Consider the following 18700-nt stretch of genomic DNA (forward strand, 5'->3'; position numbering starts at 1 on the left):
AACGGACAATTAGTATTCCGTGAACTGAGTAATTTGTAAGCAACGGCTAGATAAGTGTTTCAATGTTGCGGCACATTTTTGTTTGATAAACTATGACACAGTATTCAAATCTGATAACACATTAATGTGTAGCAACACAGCGTTTGAGAAACACTGGGTAAGTCACGTTATTGTCTATTAGATACATAGAGGGTGTACAGTAAAGGAGTTGACACTTTAGCCTTTACCAATTCATAGGGGAATATCTCGCCAAATTTTAACTATTCATTTCCGGTTTTTTCCCCATTGGCTGATTGCCTTCTATACTACAAGACATTTCATTATTGGTTGAAAAATATCGTCTGCCTTACTGTATCTCCTCGATAGAATCAGGGAGTGATATTTAGACAACCTAGAAACCCAGTGGCAAAACGAAAACTGAATACCAGAAATTTCTACTCCTCTATTGTATATCCTCTTTGACAGAATGGACAAAGATTTTGAGTATTACAGTGCTATACTTGAGTTAAAAATTCCCTTGAAAAAATAACGTATGTGAGTTGGTTAAGAAATATCTGGGCCCGTATTTTGTTGAACCATAAAAAGAGTTGGGTTAGCGGTAGATAACGTATACTAATTTCTCTACGAGTTTTGTAGAATTAATACTGTGCACGCCTGTTCACCAAGGAAAGAGATGTAAAGTTTTGACGTTCGACTCAAATTGCACCATTAACTTTGCTGAATTGTTACAATTTTACTATCTCCATTAGTTTGACACTTCTCTCGAGAAGTATTATACACTTCTTACTTTTGTTCGTGTCATCTAAATATCTGGAGCAAAATCGGCTTAATGATGTCGCGATTATAAACGACGTAAATTCTCACGAGGTAGAAATCAAAGTCAGTCGAAGCATTGTTGCGACAATATCAAAATGATGGAGTTAAACCACACCGGTTTGAGGTCACCAAAATGCCGAGAACTTTCGAAAATCCCATGCTTTCTGGAAGGACCGCGGATGAAATTGATGATTTGTCCAGAACCGCGACGGTCCCCGCGTCCAGTCATAGGGTCAGTTTGGCTCAATTAACGACGACTTCTATTATTCCCGATTTTTTCTTCGACTTGGACGATGGTCAAAATCAAGCGACCCACGAGGCTTTGCCGCGCATGGAATACTACAGGAATGCGCAGACTGTTAACGTCCGACTACAGAGGCAAACTCTTGATGAATTACACTATGGAAATGTAAGTTAATTTTGTTTTTATTTCGTTTTTTGGAAGTAAATGTTTGTAATACTTAAAAAGCCCAGTGTTAAAGTTAAAATATCGACCCAAAACGAATTATTATTTAAAGGGAGGGTGAGGTAGAAAATCAAATGATTTTTTATCGATTCTACTACTAATTTTAAGACCAGTCTACATAGTGAAACATTCAGGAAATACTTCAGACAGATTTTAAAATTCAAATTAGGTTCAGATTGTATGGATAACTTGAAGTAAGCCCCTCGGACCAATCGCGTAACGCCCTGCCTTTTTATTAACAAAATTTTCGTGGCATGTTCCGTGTCAAATGAAATTTATCACGAGATTTGATATAATTTCCGCGTGATGTGATAATCGTGGTGCGAGGCATGGCGCGTGCCACGAGAATTTTGTTTACTGGAAGGCAAGGCGTTACGCAATTGGTCAGAGGGGCTTATTTCAAATTATCCTTAAAATCTGAACCTAATTTGAATTTTAAATTCATTCGGAAGTATTTTCTAAATGTTTCACTATGCAGACGTGTCCTATAATTAGTAGAAGAATCGATAAAAAAATCACTTGATTTTCTACTTCATCCTCACTTTAAGTAGTTCTAAATATCCAGTTAATTGTTTAGTTCAATTATCTAAGCCTAACTGCATTTGCAGGGCGCAGTATTTTACCTCGATTTTTTAAAAGGGTCTGTTATAATCGTTTCACATTGCACGACTAGTTCTAAGAAACATTACAAAGCCCCAAGAGATCGGAGGTTTAAATAGTTGTGGAACTTTTAAAGTCGGCATCTTAATGTGCAAAAGCGAGTAAATATCTGAAATTTGGATTCGCGATACCTTCATCTTGATAAAAGAGTGTAAAGCAAGATTCGTTTTCTAGTGTTCAAAAAGTGCTCACTAAATTTTATTTCAGAAAATAAACGTAATTTACATTGAAAATATTCTGTGGGTGATCACTTGAATTTGTTCGTTACATTCATAACAAATTTTATAGTGCTGATCGACTTTCGTCAAATCTTTATTCAGTGTTTATAATAAAACCAAACTAAAGAAGAACAACACTCGTTTTTAAACCAGAAGTGATATCTAGTTTATTAAGGAGAAGGTATTAATTCGCCACATTTCCAGCTTTATCTCCATTCCAAACGTAGGTCCGAAGTTAATGACCGCCTCTAAATTACAACCAGCATATCATTGGTTCTAAAAAACTCTCTTCAGCGCAACGCGAATGACAAAAATTAATTATTTTCCGACTGAGGAGAGGAAAACTAGCCCGGCCTCATTTTACTTCCCCCCTTGTATTTTGAAAGAGGGACTGGGACTATAGCGCGTGATAGAGTTGGGCACCCGCTCACCACAAATATGCCAGTACCCGCCCGCATTATTTAGCCCATGATGAAATTACCCACCCAAACCCGCAAGACTAAAAACCCTACCCGTACCCGCCCGGGTACACCCGCTGAAAGGATTACCCACCCATGGGTTATCCATAGGTAACCATGGGTAAACACAAAAGTATATACATCGTTCTAGTAGGGCACTTGAAAGGTGAAAATTATACTCTTAGACTATTCAGTACCTGTACTTATTTATTTTGATCAATGTAGTAATTATGGTAATTGTTATGTACAAAAGTCATATCGGACATTGTCGCGCTATGAAGCTCGGTTCTTCTAGGGCTTAAAATTGTTCCTGTGCTGGAAAAGGTTCTTTCTTCTGTGGCCTCCGAGGCCGGAATAGCTAAAACCCAAGACGCAACTTTGCGTAGTGTCGGAAATTGTAACGATTTCTTCCAGAATTCCAGGAGATCAAATTCCGCCACATCTGTTTAATAGGGACAAAGTAATATCATTGTTTCGTTATATGACACATTGAACTTAGGGTGGAAAACCTGAACGTGGTAGCGAATGTCCAATATAAATGGTAAGCTCGTCTTCGTCTTCGTCTTCGTCTTCGTGATCTTCGAATTTCTCAAGGAAAGTTCGGGGCATTTTTGATGGTGGACCTTCATCCTGCTTTGCCATGGAGGTGAGGCGCTCCGTGATGTCACTAGTAGGCGTTACTATATCCATCCAGTTTCTTAGTAACTTTTTAGCTGCTTCGCGTATTTCTTCACTAGTAAACTGCAACTTTTTATATCTAAACTCGAAACTGTGGAATCAGTACTAATTCAAAACCATAAAACCCACAATTTAACTGAAGACTTGGCGAAGAACGCATAACATAACGGACAACGCTTAAATGTAATTGTGGGTCACTTAAAGGGATCGACAATTGTATATCCGTGGGCGGGGCCTATTGAAGCTTACCTTCCATCACATAGAGCTCTACTAACCATGCACGAGTTTTCGTAGGGTGCACTGCTAACCCTACGAAAACTCGCACACAAGCTTCAATAGGTCACCCCGGGTATTCAATTGTCGATTCCTTTAATTAAACGAATTCAGAATTTTACTTTGGGTGTAACATGCAAGCAGCGTAGTATATGGGATCCGATTGGCAGTACTTGTCGAACCATCCTTGGACCGATGTTTTGAAGTTGGCAAACATTCTTGAATCGTCGGCCTTAGGAGATAATTCATCTCGTAGGACTTCGTAACAAATAACCACAATGTTAATTGTTGGGCATTTATCGGCGCTGAGCTTCTCTGAACACGTTCGAAAGTGGCGTAACATTGTTACTAGTTCAGTAACCAGGTCATCGTCGATGCCCGTAATTCTATGCAACTGATGCATTTTTAGAAGTATTTCTTTGACCGGTAGGGACAGTTTCTGGTATGACTCGAGCATAATCAATTTGCTGTTCCAACGCGTGGTGACGTCTTGTTTCAAAGTATAAGGGAGCTTAGAATTTAACCCGGCCTTTTTAAAGTAAGTAACTAACGCTTTCACACCATCAATCGAGCTCTTAATAGCTGGGAAATGTTCGGTAAGGGCTTTGTCTTTAAACGAGTGCTCAAGCACCAAATTCAGAACGTGACATTGACATGGTAAGCGACGTGGGAAAACTCCAACCATATTTGACCCACCATCGGTAACCGCAGTAGAATGATCCATAATTGTACTCGCGTCGTCAGAGGGAAAATAACTTTGCAAAATCCTTGTACATTCACCTCGAATATTTATAGTGGATTTCTTTTCATCTGGGAACTCTTCTACGGCTAGAAGGCTGTTCTTTAAGGTAAATGTATGATCAATGAAGTGTATACTCAGGGATAAAAAGTGCCGTTGTTTGTATTGATCGGTCCACATATCCGTTGTAAATGAGAATCGTGGGTAGGACAGTGACCCCTGCAAGGATGTCATGATGTTACCTTTCAAATGGGATACTACAGAGTTGAGATGTTTGTCTTTTAGCGTTTTACGATGTTGCAAGATGTTTTTTACGTCAACGTGTCCATGGCGAGCTCCAAAGTCTGAGAAGGCTTGCACGATACGTAAGAAGCCTTTCGATTCTACACTATAAAGTGGTCGTAGATCTTGTGCTAATCCAATTACGACAGTTTGGTTTATGTCATCTTTCGCAAGGTCTGAGATAGGTTTTCGCGGCACATCTGAGACAATAACGCTAGATGAAGTCGAGACGCGTCGGACAATTTGGTGCTGCCTTTCGCATGACTGAACGTGGTTCAACAAGGAGTGGGTTCCATTCTTTGCGTCCCACGACAGTATTGAACTACATTTTACACATCGAACGAACCCCGCCGCTTTACCGTCCACGAAAACGACATCGAAGGAGGTCCAAACCACCGATTTTCCCCTTTCGTTTACATTAAATGAGACACGACTAGTTTCAGAATTGTTTTCGATCAATAGCTTAAGGTCATTTTTAGTCAACTTAGTCAAATCCGGTGCTCGCGACATGCCTACAGACACCACAACTACCGCGGTCGCTCAAGCTGACAACGTATACGTTAATGAAATTTAAGTAATGCAAAATGATACATTCGCTTAAAACATGCACATTACACGAGCTCAAATAATTGGTGGCTATCTCGGCTACTGACAAGATACCATACTAATGTTTAGATGGGGTAGTTAAAAGAGTTAAAACACATCCCATTGATAAGAACTTTTTTGTTTTGAGTAAAGAATTTGTAGACTGAGGAGCCCCAATAGGCAAAAAATGACGTCAAAGTCCTATTGAAATGTGACACGCTTCATTTTGGGTAGCCGTAGCACCCACCCTCTAACGTGGTACCCGCAACATATGTTCAGCTAAAAAGACCCGAAATACCCACCCGCTAATTTTTTCTACCCACCCATATCCACCCGCGGGTGGGTTGGGTTTTTTACGGATAACCCAAAGATTTGACTGCGGGCTCCCACCTCTAGCGCGTGACTACTTAGGCATCTTATACCTTCTCCCTAATAAACTAGATATCACTTCTTGGTTATACTGAAAACACTTTAATTGAGTGCAATAGATGATTTTTTTTCAAATATATACGTGTTAGATACATTAAAAATATTTGTACAGGGTCCTATGGGTTCTGACTGAATTTGTTAGTAACATTGAAAACATTTTTTTGTTAGGGGCAGTTAGAGTACATTAAACTTCATTATTTTTCCATGAGTCAATTGAATTTGATTCAATAAGATACATTTAGTTGTATTGATAACATATTGAGTGCAATTCACGTATTCCCGAAAAAGCACATTCATTGCAAACTATTTTTTATTTAAAGATAATTACTTAACATGATTAGCTTAGCAATTTAACTCATTTCAGCTATAAAGCTAAAATTAAACATTACAAAAGCTGCAACGAGTCGGGGACGATTCTAATTGTGCGTTTTTAAAAAACAAAATTGTAAAAATTGGCAACTAAAATAGAAAGCTTAGCTTAATATTCCTTCAACGTTTTGTTTATCTAAAATAGTTAAAAACCTTGAAAATTTTATATGTTTAATGTTGAATACATCGAAAACATATTTTTATCACGTAAAAACATAAGTGTATTGAAAACAAATATATATTTTGTTCAATGTGTGAACATTTACAATTATTACCAAAATATTTGTTTGTTTCCGAGAAAACATTTTTCATTTGCAATTATATATGCTCATTAATATTTAATCAAGAAAATACTTGTTAGTTACGTTTAATGTATTTCCCATTGTCTCCAATAGGAGCTATTGAAATTTGAATCCTGAAAATTAATGTTAGTTATATTGCAAGTATTTTTTGTTTGTTTGAGCAGAGAGAATTAATAATAGGGAGTGGAGGAGTGGAAGCTTTTGCCCTTGACAGTGCTAAATACAATGTAGCTCAAACAAGTAGTCTGCGTCGCTAAAACTGGTCAGGTAAATTTCCGCTCATATGACACTCCATTAATTTTAAAGTTTGTCCTCAACAGCGATTTCAAGTGCGACTGGCGCCATCTGGAGCTATTTTAAGTCAGACGTTACCCTTGCGCTAAAAAGGTGGTGTCCATCTCCCCTAGAGACCCTCCCGAAACATACTAGACCCACTACATGGATTTTACCGGAAATAGACCTGGCCAGTTATGTTGATCACGTGATTTTTGAGCTACATAATATTCCTCAGTTTCAACTCCCTGTTGGAACTCCTCCAATAATGAAAAAAAAATAATCTACTAATATGTTGCCTATGTTTTAACCTTCTCACATGTTTTTTAAATTATGTATATATACCTTATCTTAACAACGTAAAAGACGCATTCGGTCTGGTGGTCTAATAATAATAAAGTTGTTTTATTGTTATCTCTTGCGTTCTCTCTCGCGTTCTCTCTCCATGAGCCGTTACGACAGTGGTGTCAGAAGTGGGGTTTCGCTTTACGGTCTTTCGGGTATAGTCGCGTTACGGTCTTTCGGGTAAAGTCGCGATACTGATTCCGAGAACATGCCGAAGCAGGTCCAGGAAAGCGGATCCTCCGAGGCCTCCTCCTCGTCCGCTCTGGGAGACGTGTTGAACGCGTTTATGCAGCAGCAAATAGCGTCCCAGAAACAGAACCAAAGGATCATCGACCTTCTACTCCAGACAACAGGAACCGCCGGTCCCGCCGGTCCGTCAACTTCGACTCCAGCACCCACATCCACGATAGCTTGCCTTGACATTCCAATCTTCGAGCCTGATGAACACGATGGCGACAAATTGGAACAATGGCTGAAGAGATTTGACTATCTCGTGGATATTAGTGTCCCCAATCTGACCGACGTTGCCAAAGTCAAGTATCTGGTCTCGAAACTGTCTAACGAAGCCTTCAGCGAGTATAATCGGTCCTGTATGCCCAAAGAGCCAACCGACTACCCGTATGCAACGACAGTAGAGAACCTCAAGAAACTTTTCGGGAAGAAACAGACACTCTTCATAGAAAGATTCAACCTAATGCGGATCCAGCGTCACTTGGATGAAGATTATGGCCCGTATTTTAATCGCGTTAAACTACTTCTAAAGCGTTTCAATTTCTCCGATTTGAAAGAAGATCAATTCGGAATTCTGGTTTCCCTCTGTGGGCTCTCCCGACCAGAAGACGAATCCATACGAACCAGAATCCTGCAACGACTAAATACCGAGGCCAACATTGAACTCAAGAATGTAATTGACGAAGTCCTGACCATCGTCGCTACGAAGACTGAACAGACGGTTTTCCAAGCAAAGGCCACGCCGATCAACAGCTTCCGTCGTCGGAAGACTTCTGTACGGCATCCTTCCAGATCTCCCGAGAAGCGGAGAGCCAAGTCATCTCAAAGATCTTCGAAACCGCCGCCATACGCCTGTTTTTGATGCGGAGAGATGCACTGGGTCAGGGAATGCACGCACGCTAAGACTGAATGCCATAAATGCTCTCGAACAGGTCACGTCGCTAGTCAATGCGAAAATCAGAAACGAGTATCCGGACACCGGAAACCAGACAAAAACCAGATAAATACAGTCAGCCTGAATTCCATGCGACCTTCGAAACTCATAACTGGGGAATTCTTGGTTAACGACGTTCCCGTAGTTTTCTACTTGGACAGTGGAGCGGAAGGCAACATTATCAATGAGGCGACTTACGAACGAATTGGTAAGCCGAAGTTAACCCCCTGCAGCGAGCAAGGAGTGCTATTCGATGGATCAAGCACTACATTCCTTGGGAAAGCAACGGCAAAATTTAAACTGGGACCAGCAGAAATTCAACACAGCTTCTACTTGGCAAAAGACGGATCCCTAAACCTTCTGGGAGTGGAAACCCTGGATTTCTTCGGTCTTCTGGATAGCTTACGACAATGCTCTCGACTCTGTACTCAAGCCATTAACCTCTGTACTGCCTCACCTGTCGCCGAATGCCTTGCGACGCTGAAGAACGAGTTTCCGGATGTCTTCGAGGACGGTTTGGGGCTGTGTACTAAAGCGAAAGCTCGCCTTACTCTCAAACCCGGAAGTACTCCAGTATACCGTAGAGCTAGGCCAGTTCCGTTCGCTGCTCGCAAAACTATCGAAATGGAGATCAAACGACTGGAAGAGTCAAATGTCCTGAAAGCCGTTGAGCACACTGATTGGGCAGCACCGATCGTAAGCGTAAGAAAACCTAACGGCACTACCCGTCTGTGCGCAGATTTTTCCACCGGCCTGAATGAGACCATAGAACTCAACCAACACCCATTACCGTTGCCGGAAGACATATTTGCGACACTCAACGGGGGAAAACTTTTCTCCCAATTGGATCTATCTGAAGCATACTTACAAGTAGAACTGGACGACGAGTCTAAACCACTTTGTACCATTTCCACTCATCTCGGGAACTTCCAATATCAGAGACTTCCGTTTGGGGTGAAATCCGCTCCGGGAACTTTCCAAACAATAATGGACCAGATGCTTGCTGGACTTGAATTCGCAACCGCTTACCTCGATGACATAATCATTGTCAGCCGTAACTTCGAAGATCACCAGCGACACCTCAAAGAAGTACTCTCCCGCATTAAAGATTATGGATTCCGCCTTCGCCTCGAGAAATGTAAGCTATTCATGACACAAATAAAATATCTGGGATTCATTATTGATAGCGCTGGTCGACGGCCCGACCCTGAGAAAATCAAGGCTATTGTCCACATGCCAGCACCAGTTGACCTGCCAACGTTACGTTCATTTTTGGGAATGGTAAACTATTACCAGGTCTTCGTTAATAATATGCGTTTCATGAGACAACCACTGGACGAACTATTGGAATCCAAACGGACTTGGTCTTGGACACCTAAATGTCAGCACGCTTTCGAGGAACTGAAGATGACGCTTCAATCAGATCTCCTTTTAACGCATTATGATCCTACACTGGACATCATTGTCGCTGCTGATGCCTCCGATTATGGACTTGGGGCGGTCTTCCAACATCGCATGCCAGATGGGTCAATTCATGTATCACGGGCATTGACCCCTGCGGAAAAGAACTATAGCCAAATTGAGAAGGAAGGTCTCGCGCTTACCTTCGCGGTCAAGAAGTTCCACAAAATGCTCTATGGGCGCCGCTTTACTCTGCTCACGGACCATAAACCGCTGTTAGCAATCTTTGGAAGCAAGAAAGGCGTACCGGTACATACTGCTAACCGTCTTCAACGCTGGGCACTCATTCTTATCGCCCATGACTTCAAGATAGAATATCGCAAGACTACCTCTTTCGGGCAGGCAGACGCCCTGTCCAGGCTTATATCGTCACATTCCTCTCCGGACGACGACATCGTACTCGCAAGTCTCCAAGTCACAGACGATGTGGAGGCCATAGTCCGACAGCTTCCAGTCACTTTCCATGACATCCAATCCTCTGCCCAGGCGGATCCAGTCTTACAGAAGGTCGTCGGGTATATTCGGAATGGTTGGCCGACATTAAAGAATCTCCGAGCGACACCAGAGGCAACCGCCCTCGAACAATTCCACAGAAGGAAGGACCTGCTTACTATCGAGCAGGGTTGCGTGCTTCTACAGAATAGAGTGGTAATACCTTACCCATTACGAGCAACCGTCCTGAAACTACTTCACCGAGGACATCCTGGAACCAGTAGGATGAAATCTTTGGCTCGCGCTCACGCCTACTGGCCTTTTCTGGACGCTCAAATTGAAGACTTCGTGAAGAAATGTTCCAAATGTCGCTCTGCAGCAAAGTTGCCTGTCAAGACTCTGTTGCATTCCTGGCCGAAAGCCGTGAAGCCCTGGCAGAGGATACACATCGACTACGCCGGTCCCCATAACGGCCACCAGTATCTTATAGTCGTCGATGCCTATAGCAAGTATCCCGAGATTTTCGACATGAAAACCACCACGTCATCCGCCACCATATCCGTCCTGAATAACCTTTTCGCACGCTATGGTTATCCGGAAGTACTGGTGAGCGATAACGGAACCCAGTTTACTTCACACGACTTCGCCTCGTTCTGTTCCCGCAAAGGAATCCAGCATATCTTCTCCCCGCCCTACCATCCGCAATCTAATGGGCAGGCGGAAAGTTTCGTGGACACCTTCAAGAGGGCACTAGAGAAACTCAAGGGCGAAGGAGATGTCCCTTATATGCTAGACGTCTTCCTGCTGTCTTATCGCTCAACCCCTAACTACAGTATAGACCAGAAAAGCCCTGCAGAACTGTTCTTGGGCCGAACACTCCGTACAGAGCTAGACCTCCTACATCCGCCGGTCTCTCCGTCATCAGAACGCAATCCAACCATGGAACGACAATTCAACCGTCATCATGGAGCTCGACGACGCACCTTCAAAGTCGGAGACCTAGTCTATGCTCGGCAACACCAGTCAAAGACGTGGTATCCAGGGAGAATTCAAACGGTCAAAGGCGTAGTTTATGATGTTCTTATGGATGATGCCACTAATAAGAAGTTCCATGCCAATCAACTTTACCACCGTCTGAACAACGATCCAAAGGGCAATCCCTACTCGGTATTCATGGACACCTTCGATCTACCCATCCCAGACCGAAGAGTAGATCCCGACCGAGTTCCTGCTGGGACCACAGTGCCCGCTCCCGAACGCCATGTACGGTTCAACATACCAGATGCAGACGCCAAGGATGAGGAAGTACGGCGGTCAGGAAGAGTAAAGAAGATACCCGAGCGAATTATCATGGTTCCCCGCCAGAAGTCCTACAATTTTACTTAAAAGGGGAGGTGTTGGAACTCCTCCAATAATGAAAAAAAATAATCTACTAATATGTTGCCTATGTTTTAACCTTCTCACATGTTTTTTAAATTATGTATATATACCTTATCTTAACAACGTAAAAGACGCATTCGGTCTGGTGGTCTAATAATAATAAAGTTGTTTTATTGTTATCTCTTGCGTTCTCTCTCGCGTTCTCTCTCCATGAGCCGTTACAACACTCCCAATTATAAATTCTCTCTGATTTGTGTTTGTTACATTTAAAGTTCCTTTTTATTCGTCACTATTATGGTTATGTTTTGAACGTTACCATTTTGCTGGGATATACACTAATCGTTTACTTCATTCAGTATGTGGTCGGGTTTTTAGAAAATTAACGTCTTCAAAATTCCGTGTTATTTACATTGGAAATATTTGTCTGCGAGTGCTGTGTGATTGAAATGGGATCATTGTCAGTAGCTCGATTGCGGCCACGACAGAAGCGACTGTAAGCATTACTGCCCAGAGTGCAAAGGCCATTCGAATTTCCTTCCAGGTGATGGCGTGAACTTCATTGTCAGATTCCACTTCATTTCCAGCGAATTTTCTTTCAATAACGCGACGCCAAGGAGTTTCTTGACGGGTTTCCACGAAAGAGAGCAGCCTAATCGAGATAATATTGTCAAAAGTCTGCTTAAATATATAGTTCCCCAAAACTAGCCTTTTATTGATGAGCTTGAGGGCTTCTGGTGGTAGAGTGGGAAGTGTGATATAAACTTGCGGTTCGCACAAGTACTCAGCTGAGCCAAGGTAAAACGTTTCTTCGTTCATGTACATCGCAATGTTTTTCATATCCTCAAACTTCACATACGGTGGCCAAACGTTTGACTTGCGTCCTCTTTTATTGTTTTTCTTAACAAAGTCGCAAAGAGTCTTTATTTCAGGGTCTTTCTGAAGAAAAAAATAATAATAATAATAAGAAAACCACATTCTACTCAGCGAAGAGTTATTCCCTGGAGAATGTAGCTAGCGCAACTTTTCCCTGTCGATTCTTAGTGTACTATAAAATTGATCTATTACTGTAATCAGGAATTTATACCACTACTAGTAATCCAAAATGAGGCCGTTTTCTCAGGATATGATATTGGTAAAAGGGGGTCGGGCTTAATGGACGCGTCGAAAACGTCAGTTATGACGTCATGAGAAGCGTATATGCGGTAAAGGTTTTTACTGTACTGCCGAAAGTCGCGTGTGTTGTCTTCGGTAGTTAATAAAATTACAGAAACCGTTCCAACTAGACTAGAATAATGTCGCTCAAAAAATGAAATATTTAAGCTAATTGCATGGAAATGAAATCAAGTTTTGTTAGATACCGTGGCTTTTGAAGCCTATAAATTACTTGGAAACGGAAGTTTCAATTAAAAAAATCATCGTTCAGATCGCTTTAGCCTCCATCGAGACAAGGCTTAGCGACTTTGAAATTTATGGCTACTTTCCGGTTAATTTTAGGTCAGTTCATCTTCTGTAAATCCCCAAATTCCTACTTTAATATTTGGCTATTTACTGCTTCGTCATATTCGAAGAAAATGGTACATCAGGGTGTGAGGATGCTCCTTATGATCAAAAATATAATAAAATAAAAGATACCAATTCACAAATTCCGAAGCTGTTGAAGTGTTGAACATCCGGACCCTCAAAAACGTTTGGAACTCTCATGATGAGAATCACAGTTATCAAGAGAAAGAGTCCCACGCTAATTCGAATTGCCTGCGACGATGAAATGTCAAATCCTAGTGGAACAAAATAAAGTCGGTTCATGTTAAATAGGGTTTTTAGACCGAACTATTTTCAAACCAAGATTAGTGTTGCATTGCGGGAACTGGAGAATAGAGTTAAACTGTGGAAGTGTGAAAAATGTGCTGAACTGGCCGTGCAACAAAATACTTTCGTTTTTCCATCTTTCGGAAATTTCTTCGTTTTTTACAAAGCACTAAACTTAGTCCAGATCATATTATCAGATAGTGGAAAAGAACACCGTTCGGGAGAACTCACGGTTTTGCTTGTCCTATATAATCAGTGAGCACGTATAAGAGGGAGAGTCAAAGAGGGAAAGTAACTAGAACGGCACAGCCCAATATCTGTCTCACGCGCACCTACCTCGACGCACAGCCCAGGCGCCAGACGTCATGTTGGTTCAGGTTTTGAAAGGGGGTGGGTCTCCTTCTCATTCGTGTTCACTGCTATAATTCACCGTCCATTCTTCATAACCCTATCCCTCGAGCATTTCTACATAATCATCATCTGAATAGATGTTTACCTTTTCCCAATATGGCTCCGAAGTATAGAAAAACTTTCTCGAAAGCAAAAGGTACGATTGAGTTTCGAATTCCATTCATTCGGCGTTGAATTATTTCAACCAGGGTTAAAAGAGCAAACGAGAAAACCAACCCGATCCAAATCTGAGAAATGATAACACAGAAAGAGAATATAATTTCAAATCATAGCGGAAAAGAAAATTTCAACCATGGTAAAGTTTTAGGAGAACTTTTATGTATGACCAAGTTTATTGACATATTTCCTTAACGGTATACAGACTAAATAACCCTTAGAAAACAGACTAAAAGTCATAATCCATCATAATAGAAAAAGTACGAGATCACCCAGGGCTAATATATTTTTATCAAATGTTGTAAATACATTTTGGAGAGAATATGTCCCTAGCCATGGTTAGTATGTCTTAGACATCCATTTGGGGGATGTTGTCCAGGGGATTTTGGACCATTTGAAAGAGGATTGCCTTTTTATGCTCTTAGAGATCACAACCTTGGATTTTATGTCCAGGGGTATTATGTCCTACATTCATATTAAACACTACTTGTAACACTGTCTAGTCTTGTAAATGCCATGAAATTTTATCCGAAATTCACCCAAGGAACACAACATTACGGAGAATTTACGTCCTCTTTCTCTTCAAAATTCCTTCCGCTAAAATTTAAATCCTCCAAGAGTTTCCAAAAATGTTTCTTACTCCTTGAGAAAAGGTGCTTATGTCGTTGAAGGCTCCAGCTGAATTCTTGATATACGTGGTGTTTTTTTCCGAGATAAATCTATAGCAATAATGCATGAATGGTTCTGTTGGTATTCTTTCAACAAATAGACCATTATTGAACCGTGTCTTGCGATAAGGTGTTGGGTGCAATATCAGCATAGGCATATGAAACTGTTAAAATATTGTTAAACCCAAAAAACAGGTTTGTGTGGGAAATTTGGTTTCAGAATTAACGTTTCTTCCATACTTTAAAACATTGGTTACCTAACGCTGTTTAACGACATGTGTTATCATATTTAAGTGGTGTGTTTCCCTATAAGAGATAAGAAATAGTGCAATTGCGTGAACCCTTAGTGGAAACCCTGCCATTGGGAGGCTAATCTTTTCTCATAACCCTAGCCGATCGCCGCGTACATCTTAAACCCTAATGATGATAATGGGGTAAAAGCCAGGATTGATTTATGTGAACTGCGAACGCGGTCCAGATATTTCAAACAGGTTTTCTCCGATTTGGGTATTGCGATCGCGGTGACAGACTCACAGATTCGTCCAGAGTAATACCTCTCTGCGACGTCATCGTCACTCAGAACGGTAAATAATTTACCATAGATTACTGAAAAACTTATTATCTACACTGTAAAAAACACAGTACGTTTTAGCCACATTGTAGTATACCGTGAGGCGCTTAGTTTGACCCGAGACGTAGTAGTAGTAGTAGTAGTGACCGGGGTTGTCGCTTTCGTTATCGTCAGATTTGAGCTTAAAAGGAACTCTATAGTACCTTAACCCACCAATAGGGATAACTGAGGTCGGTTAGAGATTTTATTTTAATTAAAAATTTTCAGGTTGAACTCGAGAATCGAACCCGGGTCGCTCACAAAGTAGTAAGACACTCTACCACTGAGCTATAGAGACTTGATAGAAAATTCGAGTTTTTATGGTTTATTTTTATCTCTAAAGTGTCGGGGGTGAGGTGGGGTGGGTACTTCTTAATCTGTAGGGACGGATACATTTCAATTTTTATCTGTGGGGTCGGATACTTCAGAATTTGTATGCTTGGGGTTTTTATATTTATTTTCTTCTTATTTAAGTGCTAATTAAATAGATACCGATGTGGCTACTATTAAGGCCCAGCCCTTTGGCCTTCTTGTTAATAACTACTAAAGCCTTTTTCTATGCATCTCCCGATGTACTTTTAAAGGTACTACAAAATACCTTTATGTAAAGGTAATCTAATCTACCTCTTAAAGTGTTAGTGCCACGTTTTTTGAAAAGTGGCTAATTTTCGTTTTAAAACATCAATTGGGTTATAATAACAGTAGATCCAAGGTAAAAAGTCGTATAGAAATTTATTCATTTTGTAATATGAAAAAGAAAATTGATATTTCACATACCTCATTTAAACGGAATTATAAATATAACCCTGGTGACGTCATAAGAGGTTGACCAGCGCGAGACAGATTTCATTACGAGAGCTAAGCCTAGTTTTTAAACATCGCGCGCCCGTCAAATTCGATCACTTTGAAAGCACCACCTATCAATAAAAAAATAGGACTTGCGGAGTCGCGCGTGCCGCGTGCTCACGCGCGCTCGAATCGTGACGTCACCAGGGGTATATGGAGTATTCAACTGTCAAAATAGTTTGAAAAAATTCTGCGAGTAGGTTCCGAAAGCCGGGGTTTTAATGATATTTGGAAAATTATAATGCATTATACAGGGTGGAAAAGATCAGAGTGCCCAAATTTTTCGGACATTTTATAAAAAAAACTCGAGATCAATGAGGAAATTAATTGTAGTACATTTTCCAGACTCATTGATTTAATCAAAGAATTCTCTGGCATCCCCTAAACAAATCGTTCATGTAGTTTCAAATTATCACCAAAATGAGAATTTGTAAGAAATCAATACAATAATGTTAATGAAAAATTAGTTTTTGTAAGATATCATAAATTTTGCAAGATTAATCCTGCAACAAATAGGAAATTAATGTCCTTTAGCGCAAATGTTCGATGTGTCTACCATCCTGATGTAGACATTCTTCAAGTCTACTGGCCATTGATTCGCGGGCGTGGCGAAGCATTCCTGGGGTGATGTCGGCAATGGCGATTCTTATTCTGGCTTTAAGGTCGTCGGGTGAATCTGGTTCAGTTGCGTATACCTTTCCCTTGACATAGCCCCAGAGGAAGAAATCTAACGGAGTTAGGTCAGGAGACCTTGGAGGCCAGAGCGTTGGTCCACCCCTACCAATCCATCGGTTAGGGATTTCGTTATTCAGCCACTCTCTTACGACTACGGCGAAGTGCGGTGGCGCCATCCTGTTGGAACCACATATCCGTCACTACTGCCAATGGTAAATCATTAATGGCATCAGTAAATTCTTGACGCAAAAACTCCAAGTAACGTTGCCCGGTGATGTTCTCGTCAAAAAAGAATGGCCCAATGATTCTGTCGCCAATGATGCCAACCCACACATTGGTTTTCAAACGCACCTGATAATAATGCTCCCGAAGCCTGTGAGGATTTTGCTGCGACCAATAGTGAAAGCTATGTCTGTTGACTGTTCCATCTTGATGGAATGTAGCTTCGTCAGAGAACATAACCTTGCTAAGGAAACCTGGCATTTCTTCATCGAGGAACCGCATTGGCATACAAAAGTCCTGACGCCTAAGATAGTCATCCCCTGTTAACGCTTGGTGTAGGAGAATTCGATAAGGATGGAATCGGTTCCGATGCAAAATCGACAGAAATGTACGATGACTAATGCCACACTCGTCTCGTAATGCTCTACTGCTGGTGTGAGGGTCGGCTTTGAACCTTGCCACAATGTCCATCTCTCGAGCTTCGTTTCCAACTATCCGGTCAACCCTACGTTGACGTTTTTTGAACCGTAAAGCTGTAGCCTTCTGCTAGTATGTTAGCTTCTAGCTTACCAAAAGTCCTTCGAGCAGGTGGCCTTCGCTTCGGAAAGCGTTTGGTGTACAAAATAACTGTCAGGCGAGAATTTCCTCAGCATTCACCCATAGCGTAAATCATATCCAACTTTTCGCGATTAGTAAATCGCGCCATCATAACCAAGTACCAAACTAATTTAATTCGTAGGTGGGGCACACTTCCGAAGTAAACTACCGTGAGATAACCACGTATTTACGGCCTAGAGGTCACAAACCTAAAAATAACCCTTAATACACATTGTCCCTTGTTAACAGCCGCAATAGTTCTGCCTTTCATGGCAGTAGGTGTTTTTTTGTTGTCGTTAGAAGGACATTAATTTCCTGTTTGTTGCAGGACTAATATTGCAATATTTATGATAAAAAGCAAATTTTTCATTAACATTATTGTATTGATTTATTAAAATTTCGCATTTTTGTGATTATTTGAAACTACATGAACGATTTGTTTAGTGGATGCCAGAGAATTCTTTAACCGATTCCATCCTTTTCGAAATCACCTACACCAAGCGTTAACAGGGGATGACTATCTTAGGCGTCAGGACTTTTGTATTAAAATGCGCTTCCTCGATGAAGAAATGCCAGGTTTCCTTAGCAAGTTTATGTTCTCTAACGAAGCTACATTCCATCGAGATGGAACAGTCAACCGACATAACCTTCACTATTGGTCACAGCAAAATCCTCACTAGCTTCGGGAACATTACCATCAGGTGCGTTTTAAAACCAATGTGTGCGTTGGCATCATTGGTTACAGAATCATTAAGCCATTCTTTTTTGACGAGAACATCACCGGGCAACGTTACTTGGAGTTTTTGCGTCAAGAATTTACTGATGCCATTAATGATTTACCATTGGCAGTAGTGACGGATATGTGGTTCCAACAGGATGGCGCCACCGCACTTCGTCGTACCCGTAAGAGAGTGGCTGAATAACGAGTTCCCTAACCGATGGATTGGTAGGAGTGGACCAACGCTCTGGCCTCCAAGGTCTCCTGACCTAACTCCGTTAGATTTCTTCCTCTGGGGCTATGTCAAGGGAAAGGTATACGCAACTGAACCAGATTCACCCGACGACCTTAAAGCCAGATAAAGAACCGCCATTGCCAACATCACCCCAGGAATGCTTCGCCACGCCCGCGAATCAATGGCCAGTAGACTTGAAGAATGTCTACATCAGGATGGTAGACACATCGAAAATTTGAGCTAAAGGACATTAATTTCGGGTTTGTTGCAGGATTAATCTTGCAAAATTTATGATATCTTACAAAAACTAATTTTTCATTAAAATTATTGTATTGATTTCTTACAAATTCTCATTTTTGTGATAATTTGAAACTACATGAACGATTTGTATAGTGTATGACAGAGAATTCTTTAATTAAATTTCC

At 41.1% G+C, this 18700-nt stretch overlaps 2 protein-coding genes and 1 long non-coding RNA gene across 4 annotated transcripts; all 3 read left to right on the forward strand.

The window, feature by feature from the left end:
• Positions 1 to 489: 489 nt before the first annotated feature.
• Positions 490 to 2017, forward strand: LOC149684071 (uncharacterized). Its single transcript, XM_089871337.1, has 3 exons — positions 490 to 675; positions 750 to 1225; positions 1891 to 2017. Exons 2-3 carry the CDS (start codon positions 950 to 952, stop codon positions 1999 to 2001), a joined length of 387 nt encoding a protein of 128 aa, XP_089727463.1. The 5' UTR covers positions 490 to 675; positions 750 to 949; the 3' UTR covers positions 2002 to 2017.
• A 580-nt stretch (positions 2018 to 2597) lies between these two features.
• Positions 2598 to 4308, forward strand: LOC149684072 (uncharacterized). 2 transcript variants are annotated; one of them, XR_016384166.1, is made up of 3 exons: positions 2598 to 2784; positions 2872 to 4107; positions 4171 to 4308. It is a non-coding gene; the product is annotated as an uncharacterized LOC149684072 (long non-coding RNA). The 2 variants fall into 2 exon arrangements; XR_016384165.1 differs by lacking the exon at positions 2598 to 2784 and having other exon boundaries at positions 3022 to 3159; positions 3213 to 4107.
• A 2670-nt stretch (positions 4309 to 6978) lies between these two features.
• On the forward strand, positions 6979 to 10163 carry LOC149684073 (uncharacterized). Its single transcript, XM_089871338.1, has 2 exons — positions 6979 to 7264; positions 10006 to 10163. Exons 1-2 carry the CDS (start codon positions 7102 to 7104, stop codon positions 10161 to 10163), a joined length of 321 nt encoding a protein of 106 aa, XP_089727464.1. The 5' UTR covers positions 6979 to 7101.
• Positions 10164 to 18700: the final 8537 nt, after the last annotated feature.

The sequence above is a fragment of the Phalangium opilio genome, unplaced genomic scaffold, assembly GCF_054372755.1.
Source record: "Phalangium opilio isolate 3A_F unplaced genomic scaffold, DU_Popi_V2 ptg000037l_1, whole genome shotgun sequence".
Classification (NCBI taxonomy): Eukaryota; Metazoa; Arthropoda; class Arachnida; order Opiliones; family Phalangiidae; genus Phalangium; species Phalangium opilio.